Genomic DNA, 13887 nt, shown 5'->3' with positions numbered 1-13887 from the left:
TAATAGAGAAAGAGAAGCAAATTAAACTCAAAGCAAGCAAAAGGAAAAAATAAAAGCAAAAATCAATCAAACTGAAAACAGAAATACACAGAGGAAAAAAAAAAATCAAACCCAAAACATGTATTTTGGGAAAAAATGTCTCTAGCTACATTGACCAAGGGAAAAGGAAGGCACAAATTACCAATACCGAGAATACAAGAGGGGCCTCCCCTACTGACCTCACAAACATTAGAGGGGTAATAAAGGAGCTTATGCCCATAAGTCAACAACTCAGATGAAATGGTCCAATCTTGGAAAGACATAAGCCAACAAAGTTCATTCAAGATATAGCCCTATATCTACTAAAGAAAATAAATTCACATTTAAAAACCTTCCAAAAAAGAAAGCTCCAGGCCCTGACGGTTTCATTGGATGAATTCTACTAACATTTAAGGAAGAGATAACACCAAAACCACACAATTTCCCCCAGAAATCAGTATAGGAGGGATGATTTCACAACTCACACTAAGAGGCCAGCATTACCTTAATACTAAAACCACACAAAGGCACAACAAGAAAACAACAAACCATACTCCTCATGAATACAGCCACCAAAATCCTCAACAATAAAACAAAGCAAAGCAAATCTAGCAACATATACAAAGGATTAACACATCAGGATCCTGAGTCACCCCCGGAATGCAGGGCTGGTTCAACAATCAAAGCATCAATGTGATTCCCACATTAGCAGCCAAATAAGGAAGAGCTGCATGATCATTTCAACAGAAGCAGAAGAAACTGAGGTTCTGTGAGTTTAAATGACTTCTCCAAGGTTACAATGGGGGCAGAAAAAAGCCCCAACCCTCCTGTCTTGACTGATCCAAAATACTGAAGATAAAAAGTATGTCCTCGGGAACTTCACAAAATAAGTCATCCAATAAAATGGACTGATATTTATTTAAATAAAGTAATAGCATCAAAAGATTTTTAAAAATTTCATTTGACAGGGAGAATCTTTTTTTTTTAATTTTTTAAATATTTATTTTTGAGAGTGCATACATGAGTGAGGAAGGGGCAGAGAGAGAGAGAGGGAGAGACAGAATCCCAAGCAAGCTCCACGCTAACAGCAGCAAGCACGATGTGGGGCTCGAACTCACGAACTGAGAGACCATGACTTGAGCCAAGACCAAGAGTCAGATGCTTAACGGACTCAGTCACCCAGGTGCTGAGAGAGAGAAAGAGAGAGAGAGAGAGAGAGAGAATATCTTAAGCAGGCCCCACGCTCAGTGCAGAGCCCAACGCGGGGCTTGATCTCACGACCCTGGGTCAGGTCTGAAATCAACAAGAGTCAGAGGCTCAAATGACTGAGGCACCCGGGTGCCCCACCATCAAAAGATTCTTTAAAAACAATTTCTTTGCAGGCAAGCATCTTCCCCGAAAGGCAGTCAAGACATCCCACACCTGCCACAGGGATTTTTTCTCCAATGGTTTACTCGGGCTCCTGTATCACAAATGAGGACCATACAACTGTTGCCCCCATTTTACAGATCCAGAAACTGAAGCGCGTCTCTTGACACCTGACACCATCCATCTGCTCACGAGAGCAGGTGAGTCCGTACGGAAAAGGGCATGAGAGGGGCGCCTGGGTGGCTCGGTCGGTTAAGCGTCCGACTTCGGCTCAGGTCATGATCTCACGGTCTGTGAGTTCGAGCCCCGCGTCGGGCTCTGTGCTGACAGCTCAGAGCCTGGAGCCTGTTTCAGATTCTGTGTCTCCCTCTCTCTCTGCCCCTCCCCTGTTCATGCTCTGTCTCTGTCTCAAAAAATAAATAAACGTTTAAAAAAAAAATTTTTTTTTTTAAAAAAAGGAAAAGGGCATGAGAGGCTCCCATGTGACTGTGCCCTGCCACACTGGGTTCTCCAAGAAGCCGGGACCCCTAGGCCCCACTGGAGCCATCTGCTGAGTCCTGGAGGCGTCCCTGCCTGTGAACAGCAAACTGGCAGGCTGGGGAGCAGGGCTCTGGCATCCCATGGCAGGGAGGGTAGGGAGGGCCAAGAACAACCTTGATCGGTGAGGTCACAGCAGGTCAACTCCTCATCCCAACGAGGGACTTTTTGAACTTAAAAACAAAACCAACATTCCGTACCAGCTGGAACAGGCACAAAAACTAGCTGGTTAAGAGCGTCGTACCCAAGGGCTGCCCTGTTCCGTCGAATACGGCAGCCACCTGCCACAGGTGGCTATTGAGAACCTGCAGTGTGCCACGTGACGAAATAATATTTTTCAGGTATTAGGCTAAATAAAATGTTCTGTCAAAAGTAACGTCACTGATTTCTTTTTTTTTTATTTTTATTTTTTTTAATTTTTTTTTTAACGTTTATTTTTTTGGGGGACAGAGAGAGACAGAGCATGAACGGGAGAGGGGCAGAGAGAGAGGGAGACACAGAATCGGAAGCAGGCTCCAGGCTCTGAGCCATCAGCCCAGAGCCCGACGCGGGGCTCGAACTCACGGACCGTGAGATCGTGACCTGAGCTGAAGTCGGACGCTTAGCCGACTGAGCCACCCAGGCGCCCCTTTTTTTTATTTTTTAAGTTTATTTATTTTATTTTGAGAGAGAGAAAGGGCACCAGTGGGGGAGGGGCAGAGAGACAGGGAGAGAGAATCCCAAGCAGGCTCTGCATTGTCAGCACAGAGTCCACCAGGGGGCTCGAACTCATGAACCATGAGATCATGACCTGAGCCGAAAACCAAGAGTCAGGCACTTAACTGACTGAGCCATCCAGGCGCCCCTCTTTTTACTTTTTAAAATGTGGCTACAAGTTTGTTTTTTTTTTTTAACGTTTATTTTATTTTTGAGAGAGAGAGACAGAGAGCTGAGCAGGGGAAGGGCAGAGAGGGAGTCACAGAATCTGAAGCAGGCTCCAGGCTCCGAGCTGTCAGCACGGAGACCAATGGGAGGGCTCGAACCCATGAACTTCAAAATCATGACCTGAGCTGAAGTCGGACGTTTAACCAACTGAGCCACCCAAGTGCCCCTTAGACAAGCTTAAATGATAAACGGGACATATTTTATTTCTATCGGATGGTGCTGGGCTAGCACAGATGTCCATGGAGTGAAGAGAAACCTTGGTGCTCACTTGGGCCAGGGACTGATTAAAACCAGAGATTTTGGGGGGCGCCTGAGCGTCTCAGTCGGTTGAGCATCCAACTCTTGATTTCGGCTCAGGTAACGATCCCAGGGTCATGGGATTGAGCCTCGCATCGGGCTCCCTGCTGAGTGTGGAGCTTGCTTGGGATTCCCTCTCTCCCTCTCTCTCTGCCCCTCCCCACCTCAAAATAAATAAAAAATAAACATTAAAAAAAACAGAGAGATTTTGATTGAAGGAGGAGAACTACCACAAGACAAATACATAGTAATGTTGTGTTGTTGTCGTGTTTAAGAAAAAAATCCTTCGGTAACAGGAAGCTTATCTGTATCAACAGCAGTGGAAAAAACTGAATTTTAGTCAGCTAGGGTCACCCTGACCTGTCCCTGGAAACACTCCCCGTTCTCTCCGACCGCACAGCCCCACCAAGCTCTGGAAGGGAGAGAGCGGAAAAGCCCTTCCCACACACACCCAGTTAATCATCCCCTCCCCGTGGCTGATTCTCACCCCTGCAGCCAGGTCTAGAACACAGGCCTTGCTCAGATTAGCCGGCAGCACCCTAGCATTCCACTGGGCCTGTGCTGGGCCCGCTGCCCCCTCCCGTGGTGGCCTCTGGCTCAAAGACGTCCCACCTCAGGTCAGCGGTGACCCACCCTTCCACCCGGAGTCATTCATCCAGGAAGCATCCGCCTCCTAAGCCGGGTCCCTCTGGCATTCCAAACTCCTAACGCTTGCTAAGGCAGAACACAAGAATCGCAGTCCCACCACGGACCATGTGGCCCAGAGATCCCTGGATGGCCATTTACGGTTTATGAGCGTAAGGGGGCACCTGGGTGGCTCACTTGGTTGAGCGTCCGACTGTGGCTCAGGTCATGATCTCGCAGTTCACGACTTTGAGTTCCACGTCCGGCTCTGTCCTGACAGCTCAGAGCCTGGAGCTTGCTTCCGATTCTGTGTCTTCCTCTCTCTCTCTGCCCTCCCCCACTCACGCTCTGTCTCTCTCTCTCTCAAAAATAAATAAACATTAAAAAAAAAAAAGAGCATAAGGATTCCATGGGATAACATCATCCTCATGAGGCCACCTATCCACTTGAAGTCATCCTGCACTCTCTCAGGGTCAGATGCTAGCCTGCTCTTTGTTGGATGAACAAATACTCCCCCCCCTTCAAGGCCTTTGCCCTGCTGTCCCTCCACCCACGGCATCTGGCCCCGCTGGCTTATCACTCGGGTCTCAGATTGCAGGTCAACTCCTCACAGATATAGGGATTTCAATCCCACCTCTCCACCAGCTACTCTTTAAAACATTGACCAGTTTTACCCCCATCAGAGAAGGTTCTATGCTTCTGGGCTTATTGCCTCTCAAAGTTCTCAAAGACTGGCTGTATCAGTGAATGAATAAAGGGGGGAAGATGCTCTAGATTAAAGAAAGGCCGCTTGGGGCAGAGGCACATCTCCCGGGCTCCTTAGAGAATGGCTGACAAGTGAAACAGGTGGAAAGGTGGGAAGGTGGAAAGGAAGCTGCTCTGACAGGAGGGAACACCCTGGAGAGGAACAGCCATTAGAATGGGGAGTCTGGGGAGAGACAGCAAGAACACACAAACTCTCTGGCCTATAACTTTGCAAAGGGGCTGACTCGGGCAGCTGGGTCTCCAGCCAGCAGGGCCCATCCCACCCCATCCTAGCACAACACTGAAAGGCTGTAAACTCTTTCCACCCATCCACCCGGGAAGGAGGCGACGCTCTGCAGCCGGCTCAGCGCCAGGGGGTGGAGATGCCAGGGTGCAAACCCTTCTCTTAACTCCGCTCGCTGCAGAGCTGGCCTCCAGCCCGGGAAAGGGGGGATGCAACTGCGGCAGGGGCCTCCCATGTCCCACACAGCCACATGCTGCCACCACGCACACTCCCAAATACACCTGCGTGGCCTCCCTCACACGCTTCCACGCCCAGTCCCAGTCCCACACACTCACACTCAGGGCACACACTCTTGGGGCAACTGACCACACAATCCCAGAGGCGCGCGCGCACACACACACACACACACACACCCCGCCCCCCACACACAAAATCTCAGGAACTCGTTCTGTGACATCCACGATCCCTCTCGCACGCGCGCACACGCCAGCGCCCCGCCCCCGAGCGCGCAGTCCCGCCCCCACCGCGCCCCGCCCCCGCTGCCTGGTAACGGCTGGCCCCGCCCACTGGGCGTTGGCGGCGGCGGCGGCAGAGCCCGGAAGACCCACCTGGCAGCGGGATCCCTCTCCCCGCCTCCCCAGCCGCGCGGCCCGATCAGTACCTGTCTAAAGTCAACATTGCCGAAGCCTCCGCAGCAGTCCGGCCCCGCCACCGAGCTGCTCATAGGCTCCGCTCCCGGGCCGCCAGATGCTCTCAGCCGGGCCGCCTCTAGAGAGCCTACGCCGGGGCCTCGCGGCCGCCGCCAACTCGCCCCCCGCCCCCCGCCCGAAGCCGCCCTGTCGTGCCGGGAAGCTCTGCCGCCCGGGGCGCTTTGCCTGTGACCCCAACTCCTCCCGGCCTTCTGGGAAATGTAGTCTCCTGTCCTCGCGAATCGCCACTTTCCTGGAGCTCGCGACGGCATCTCGCGGAGCCCAGAGCTATACGTCCCAGGGTCGTGCGCCGCAGTGACTGCCAGTTCCGAGGCGGCTGTCGCCTAGACCCTTCGGTCCCCGCTCCCGCACCCGGCCCGCAACTGACCTGGCTTCCCTGTCCTTGGCTGGCGGTGGGGCTCGGAGGCGGCGGCTGCGGGTCCTAGGTATAAGTAGCTTCCTGCGCAGCCCCCTGCGGACTTGGACTTTGGCCCAGGCTCGGGGTCCCCAGCCCCCTTCTGAAATTTGCTTTCGCCCAGAGGCGGTACAGGACGAGCACACTCTGTAGCCTCCAGCAGAGGCTACTCCTCGGGACCCTGGGCCCCCGCCCCTGCGGCCTCCCTATTCTTTGGCTCGGTCAGAGACACCTCCTCCACTTCTTTGTTCATTCATTTTCTGGTACACTCACCGGGTGCTTGCTGAACTTGTCTGTGTACTGCGGGTACAGTAGGGAACAACACAGGTCCCTGCCCTCACTGTTTCCTAATGGAAGAGACAAAACATGAATAACGGATTATAACTTGGGTAAGTTCTATGATGGAAGGAAACTGGGGGCTGGGTCAGATGATGACAAGGCAAAGTGCCTGAGAATCCCTTGAGGGAGGCCTGAACACAGGAGAAGGTGCAAGGCATGTGAAGTCTGAGGGCAGGACAAATTGGGAAGAGAGGCAGTATGTGCAAAGGCCAGGAGACAGGACAGGACTAGGGATATTTCAGGAATCCAGAAAGGGATGATGATCTGTGGAGTGGTGGTGGAGGAGGTGCCCACTAGAATGGGAAGGAAGTTTAGAAAAGTAGGTGGGGTTTTAGATGGTCAGGTCCCAGAGAGCCCCTTCTGTAGCCGGGTGTTACATATATAGGGAAATAGACTCAGATTCCCAGAGATTTGTGCAGTCACCCAGCAAGCTGCCAGCCCATGCAGGACGTTTGCAAGGCCAGCTGCTTCCTGATTTGGGTGGCTTGCTTCTCTCCCCCTTAGCCCTGGTGTGCTTGCCCCTGTGCTGACTGCTTTACACCTAGTCCCAACCTTGACCACATCCTTAGGATGGAGCAGGTCCACCAACAAGACAGGAAGGGCAGGAAGGACGCTGGCTTTGGAGCATGCACTAGCTGTATGACTATGGGCAAATTTCAGTTTCCTCCAAAGGAAAAGGGAAATACATGTCAGTGAAACTCAGCACACATGATCTGACCCACGGGAAGCACTTAATTACCACTGGCCACAACAGAGCTGAGTACCCAACAGGTGCTCAAAAGCTGGTTTGCCTCCTGATCAGTTAGTTACAAGAGTCGGGAGGGCTCTCTTCCTCGGGGTGTCCAGGCAGGGCCTCCTGGACCCAGAGTCCGTTCTGGGGAGCCTGCCAAGGTGGAGTGCTCCTAAGGGCCTTTCCCCTACCCCCACCACCTGTCTACTTTGCCGAAGCTCCAGTTTTCTCCTGACCTACCTGGCTGCTCTGGTTGTTTTATGAAGCCAGAAAAATTAGTTTGTGTGTGTTTGGTTTATCTGGGAACAAAGAAAGGTAAATGTCAGAGGTCACACCAGAGCTGATGCAACTAGAAAAATCCACTCCTCCACCCTTAATCCACCCCCTGCCACCTTCTGTGAAAAGAAAACACCCAGGCATAGAGAAGCCAGACTGCAGATTCAAATGTGATTGGGGCTGTTCAGATCAAAAGCCTCCTGCGGAAGATAGTTTGGGGCAGAAGGCTTTGCTCGACCATTGGAAAACTCCCAGGTCTGAAAGCTTGCAGAAATCATCCAGGCCAACCTCTCTCACTGGAATATTCCTTTCTCAGCATCCCTGGCAAATAGAAAAGCCACTTCTGTTTACATGCCCCAAGTGATGGGAGACTCATCACTCCCAAAAGTAGCCCGCTCCACTGTTGAACAGGGTATGTATTAATGATACAAACCCAAAGTCACCCTTCCTGAAGTGGTAACAAACAGAGCTCTTTTCCACCCTCAGGGTTATCTCTCTTTGCCCCTTGGTTACTCTTCAGATATGGGAAGCCATTTATCACACAACATCTCCTAGTCGGCTCCAGGGCAAACATCTGCTGATGACCTTGCTGGCCAGTGGCTGGACACTTGCTACAAAAGGAGATCAAAACTAAAAGCCACTTCTTCATTTCTTCATTGCCTTCCCCTCCTCTCCCTACCCTCCCCTGGCCTTGGATCTGGCTGCGTGGCTCCCAGTAATCACTAAAATGGGCTTCTATTTTATCAGCGTTTGCATGTTGGGTGACTTTGGGTAAAACTGAAGCCTTTCCCTATTCTGAATCACAAAATAGGCATAATATCTCTTGAGCAAGACTGACACGGGGATTAGCGTCGGTAATAAGCACAAAAGCACCCAACGTGCCGTGGGTTCTCAACAAATGTTTGTCTGCCTCTTCTGTATATAACGGAGGCTCAGCTCTTAGATCACATTCATTACCCTCATGGACATGCTGGGGTCTAGGGCCAGCCCAGCTCAGAGGCCCACTGAGTTCCCAGGAAGAGAGGGGGTGAGAAGCCAGCAGAGCAGACAGCCTGGGGAGGGGGGTGGGGGCAGGGATGGGGGGGCGGGAGTAGGCATCATGCACTGGAGACCTCATGCATGCTGTCTACAACCAGGACGATGGGGCGCCTGGGTGGTTCAGTTAAGCATCCCACTCTTGATTTCGGCTCAGGTCATGATCACATGGTCATGAGATCTAGCCTCTGTGTCAGGCTTATCGACGAGCATGAAGTCTGCTTGGGATTCTCGCTCTTTGTCCCTCTATCACCCCACGCCCCCCCCCCACCCCGCCACGCGCACACACTCTCTCTCAAAATACATAAATAAAAATAAAAACAGGAGGGTAATGAGGAGTCATAGCCACAATGCCCAATACCTCCCTCCTGTATTCAGGCCCCCCTGTCCCCACTGTGCCCGAGGAGTGTCCAGGAACCAGAGAGGAGCAGGTTCAGCGGGAGCCGGGGTGGGAGCTGGGGCAGGGCAGTGCTAGTGGTAATGAGTAAACCCTCCCTTCCTCGCCAGGCTCAGGAAGGAGCCTCTCTCCCAGCGACGACCTATGGCTGAGAAGAGGGCTCACCTGAATCCATCCATTGAAGGCCAGCAAGGAGTGGGTACTAGCAGGGCATCCCTGACCCCTTGGCGTCCACAGAGCAGACAACCCCTGCCTTCCTGCTGGCCTCTCTGTGGTTCCTGGAACACCCCAGGCACACCCTCGCCTCAGGGCCTTTGCACACGCTGCCTTGCGCCTTCTGCCTGGAATGCTGCTCCCTCAATGTCCTCAGAGCTCCCTCCCTCACCTCCTTCAGGTCGAGTATCACCTTTCTGCTCTATGAACATGTCAACCTCCCCCTCCAGTCTCCATCTTCTTCCCAACTTTATTTCCCTCCACAGCCCCTATAGTCATCTAACAAATTGATTTAGTTTACTTATTTATTCTGTGTAGTATCTGTCCCTCTCGCTAGAATGTGAGCTTCACGAGGATGGAGATTCTTATCCCTTTTATACACAACTCTCTCCGTGGCATCTGGATCATGCCTGGCATAAAGCAGGCACTCAATAAGGAATGAATGAATGAATGAATGAATGAATGGTTCTACCACTCCCACATTTGGGGTGTTCTTGGGCAAACCACTTTTCTGGGCCCCAGCGACCCTGTCCATGGAAAGCTGAGAGGGATGGGATCTGTGAGTAGGAAATCAAAGCAGCAAGTGAGACTCGAAGTCCTCCTCCCCCCCAACTTTCTGGCTGTGGGCCTGGGGCAAGTGACTTACCCTCTCTGATGCTCAGCAGAAGAGAAAACTCTACCAATTAAAACAAACAGCCAAGCTCTTCAAGCTCTTACAAAGCTGCAGACTCAGCTTAAGCCTCGGAACTGCCCTGTGAGGCGGGGAGTGTTATTCCGGCTTTCCAAATGAGGGAACCAACTTCTGGGGAAGGGACTGGCCCACAGGCAGACAGCTGAGTAAGTGATGCGCTTCAAGCCAGCCAGCCCAAAGCCAGCCCTGGCCTTTTACCACCGTGCAACCCTGCCTCCCTAGGACGGAGGAAACGACATAAAAAAGCCCAGCACAGGATCCAGCGCAGGATCAGCACTTATCCAAATACTCAATGCTCAAAACACATCGTGCTTCTGCTCCTTTCTCTGTTTCTTCCCATCACATCCACCCTTCAAGGTCCAGTTAAAGCTTCATCTTTTCTAAGAAGCCTGACTACTCCTCTAAGGACTGAGGTAAGTCATTAGTCCTCACCATGGCCTCCAGAGGTCCCATATGGCCCCGCCATTTCAGTTCTTGCTGTCTGTATTCCAGCCACACTGACCTCTTCTCAGTTGCTTCCAGCCCCAGGCCTTTGCACCTCCTGTTCCCTGTCAGGCACACCCTTCCCTCCTCTTCTTGGAGAGCAAGGGCATTTCCTGCTTTGGCCACCACTGGATCTCTAGCACCTGGCACACACCCAGCACCGGTCAGGCACTCGTCAAATGTACCAAATGAATCACTGGGTGAAGGAAGGCCCAAACTGAATTTGAGTCCAGTGAAGTCGTCCCTCAAAAATGGAAACAAAGAGGGGGGCGCCTGGGTGGCTCAGTCAGTTAAGCGTCCAGCTCGATTTGGGCTCAGGTCACCCTCTCACGGTTCTCGAGATCAAGCCCCGCGTCAGGCTCTGTGCTGACAGCTCGGAGCCTGGAGCCCGCTTCGGATTCTGGGTCTCCCTCTCTCTCTGCCCCTCCCCCACTCATGCCCGCTTGCTGTCTCTCTCTCTCTCTCTCTCTCTCTCTCTCTCGCTCTCTCAAAAATAAAAAACATTAGGGGCGCCTGGGTGGCTCAGTCGGTTAAACGTCTGACTTCGGCTCAGGTCACGATCTCGCGGTCCGTGAGTTCGAGCCCCGCGTCGGGCTCTGGGCTGATGGCTCAGAGCCTGGAGCCTGCTTCCGATTCTGTGTCTCCCTCTCTCTCTGCCCCTCCCCCGTTCATGCCCTGTCTCTCTCTGTCCCAAAAATAAATAAAACGTTAAAAAAAAAATTAAAAAAATAAATAAAAAATAATTTAAAAAAAAATAAAAAACATTAAAAATAAAAAAATAAGTTAGATGGTGAAACTAATAAAAATATCTTGTGGGGTTAAAATGTTTGTCTCAGTAACTGAGGGGAAAAGCAGGAAAAACCCTGTGGGGCTACATATTCGAACATGACGAACATGACAAGCCAGCTCTATACCATGAGCTCCTCAGAAATGGCCCTCAGGGTACCTGGCAGGCTCAATCAGTAGAATACCTGACTCCACCCCAGGGTCGTGAGTTCAAGCCCCATGTTGGGCGTGGAGCCTACTTAAAAAAAAAAAAAAAAAAAATGTCCTTCCAGCAAGTGCAGAACATATATTCTTTTCAAGGTCATATACAACATTTGCCAAAATCAACCATATGCTGGGGCATAAAGCAAATCTCAACAGATTTCAAGGGATTCCAATCACATAGTTTATTTTCCTAAACACTGGGATTAAGCTAGCAAGCAAATCCCAATGTTTGGAACATCTCCCAACGTCTGGAAATTAGATAATACGTTTGTTTTTTAAACCCCAAAGATGAGGGACACCTGGCTGGCGACTCTTGATCCCCAGGTTGTGAATTCGAGCTCCACATTGGGTGTAGAGATTACTTAAACATAAAATCCTAAAAGGGGCGACTGGGTGGTTCAGTCGGTTGAGCGTCCGACTTCAGCTCAGGTCGTGATCTCACAGTTAATGGGTTTGAGCCCCTGCGTCGGGCTGTCAGCATGGAGCCCGCTTCGGATCCTCTGTCCCCCTCTGTCTCTGCTGCTCCCCTGCTCGCTCTCTCTCTCTCTCAAAATTAAACATTTGAAACATAAAATCCTAAAAAACAATAAACCTCAGAAATGAGATCCAGTTGCTTCCACGCGAGCCAGGTGTCCATCCAGGTGGCTGAGGGTGTGAGAACTATACCTTTGGGTCAGGTGACCCACCCCAATCAAGCAACGGTGGCCGGGGAATGGCGAGTGACTGGACTCTAGGAGAAGATGGCATTTCCCATTTATTGGCTTGGTTCCAGAAACACTCTGGTGGGGGTGGGGGCGGAGCTCTGAGCGCTACTGAGTGCTGGGGAGGCAAACAGGGGCTGCCACGGGTACAGGAACAGGCAGTCGTGGCCCCAAATGCTAGAAGGTGACTTGGAAATCTCAGCAGGGGTGCACCGAGGAAGGAGGCTGGAAAGCAATGAGAACTGAGGGTTGAGAGGCCTCAGCAAAGACATTGCCTCTTGGGGCACATGGGTCATCTTAATGCGTGAAGTCTGGTTTAGGATTATTTCCTTAGGATTCACCCCCAGAGGCAAAGGGTCCAGACAGCCAAACTCCTTTCCCAAGGAGAGCAGCGACATGGATGAACCTAGAAGGCATTCTGCTAAGAGAAATGAGTCAGACAGAGAAAGACAAAGGCCATATGGTTCCACTTATATGCAGAATCCAAAGAACAAAACAAATGAACCAACAAACAAGAAGCAGAAACATCCATAAATACAGAGAACAAATCAATGGTTGCCAGAGGGGAGAGGGAGCTGTTGGGGGGGATGAGCCAAAGGGGGTGAAGAGGGAGGGGGAGATACAGGCTTCCAGCTCTGGAATGAAGAAGTCACCGGGATAAAAGGCACAGCATAGGGAATACAGTCCGTGGTGTTGAAAAAAATAGCGATGGGTGGTGACCCACGGTCGCTACACTTGGCGGTGAGCACAGCACATGGACAGACTTGTCCTATCACGATGTCATACACCTGAGACTAACACAACATCATGCATCACCTATACTTCAATAAAAAATAAATAAGGCTTTGTGCCTCTGCAGAAGGGTGAAGTTTCCATTTCCCTGACCTGCCCGCAGCGAATATTATTATTCCAAACATATTTACATTGATTTAATAGTTGAATAATTATACCTTACTTAATTTGGTTTTTTTCTCCCATTATTTACAATTTGGGGCATTTTCCCCAAGTGCTTTCCTTTCTGATTAGAATACTGTTTTATTTGCACTATTTACCAATGCACTTCCTGTGCCTTCTTTCAAAAAGACTCATGAGCCTTAATCTTTAACAATCTCTTGAACTTCTTAATGACACGAACCAGACTGCTGCACATTTTAAGTGATTAAAAACTTTTCTACCTGGAAAATTTCCCAACCCCCCAAAAACTTGCAGGAATTATACAATAAACCCATATACCTTTCACCTTGGTTTACCTATTATCGTTTCCCAGCATTTGCCTTGTCTGTTTATATGTAATTGTTTTTTTAATGTTTATTTATTTTTGAGAGAGAGAGAGTACGAGTGGGGGAGGGCCAGAGAGAGAGGGAGACACAGAATCTGAAGCAGGCTCCAAGCTCCGAGCTGTTAGCACAGAGCCTGCTGTGGGGCTCGAACTCATGAACAGTGAGATCATGACCTGAGCCGAAGTCGAATGCTTAACCAACTGAGCCACCCAAGCACCCCACATGTAATCATTTTTTTTTTATCAACTATTTGAAAGTAAATTGCAGACTCTTCGCACTAAATACTTCAGTGGCTATTTCCTAAGAACAAAGATGTTTTCCTACGAAACCTCGAGACTGTGACCCAAATCAGGAAGTGTATTATTGCTACAAGATCATATCCAACATATAGGTCACATTCGAATTTCACCGATTGTCCCGAAAACATCCTTCCTGGTGCCTTTTCTCATCAGATCCAGGCTCCAGCGCAGGACCACGTGTTGCCTTCCGCCGGCTTTGATGTGGAACATTCCTTTCGCCTGGCCTTGTCTTTCACGACACTGACACTTTGGGAGAACACAGGGTATTTTGCAGACTGCCCCTCGGGTGGGTTTTGTCTCCCATGATTCCCCGAGGCTGTGCCTCTGGCGGCCAGGACGTCACCGAAGTGCGGCTGCGCCCCGCCCCCTCCCCCTGCCTGGTGTGGTGGTGTCGCTGCCCATCCTGGGGCCGTGAGCTTTGATCGCTGTGACCGGCTGATCGCTCCTCCGCAGAGGTGTGCGTGTCGTCACCCGCTGGCCTGTTCTTGTTTTCATAAATCTGGGGCTTGGCAGCCCGGTTCAGGAGAGTAGCGCCGGTACAGCTGAGTTCCGGTGGGGCCACCCCCGGGGAAAGCTGTCATCCCACCCCCTCA

At 51.0% G+C, this 13887-nt stretch overlaps 1 protein-coding gene and 1 long non-coding RNA gene across 2 annotated transcripts in view; one reads left to right on the top strand and one right to left on the bottom strand.

Moving 5' to 3' along the window:
* The window catches only part of PEMT (phosphatidylethanolamine N-methyltransferase), an 85059-nt gene extending 79497 nt beyond the window's left edge, over window positions 1–5562 (bottom strand). Inside the window, exon 1 of the mRNA XM_060647088.3 lies at window positions 5418–5562. Coding sequence (XP_060503071.1) covers window positions 5418–5480 — 63 coding nt within the window. The 5' untranslated portion in view covers window positions 5481–5562. The remainder of the gene's footprint in view (window positions 1–5417) is intronic.
* A 1-nt stretch (window position 5563) lies between these two features.
* On the top strand, window positions 5564–7945 carry LOC132688216 (uncharacterized). Its single transcript, XR_009614446.3, has 2 exons — window positions 5564–6249; window positions 7726–7945. It is a non-coding gene; the product is annotated as an uncharacterized LOC132688216 (long non-coding RNA).
* The last annotated feature ends 5942 nt before the right edge of the window (window positions 7946–13887 follow it).

The sequence above is a fragment of the Panthera onca genome, chromosome E1 (assembly GCF_046562875.1).
Source record: "Panthera onca isolate mPanOnc1 chromosome E1, mPanOnc1 haplotype 2, whole genome shotgun sequence".
Lineage (NCBI taxonomy): Eukaryota > Metazoa > Chordata > Mammalia > Carnivora > Felidae > Panthera > Panthera onca.
The sequence above is the reverse complement of the archived record's forward strand: the minus strand, read 5'-3'. Positions and strand labels throughout refer to the sequence as shown.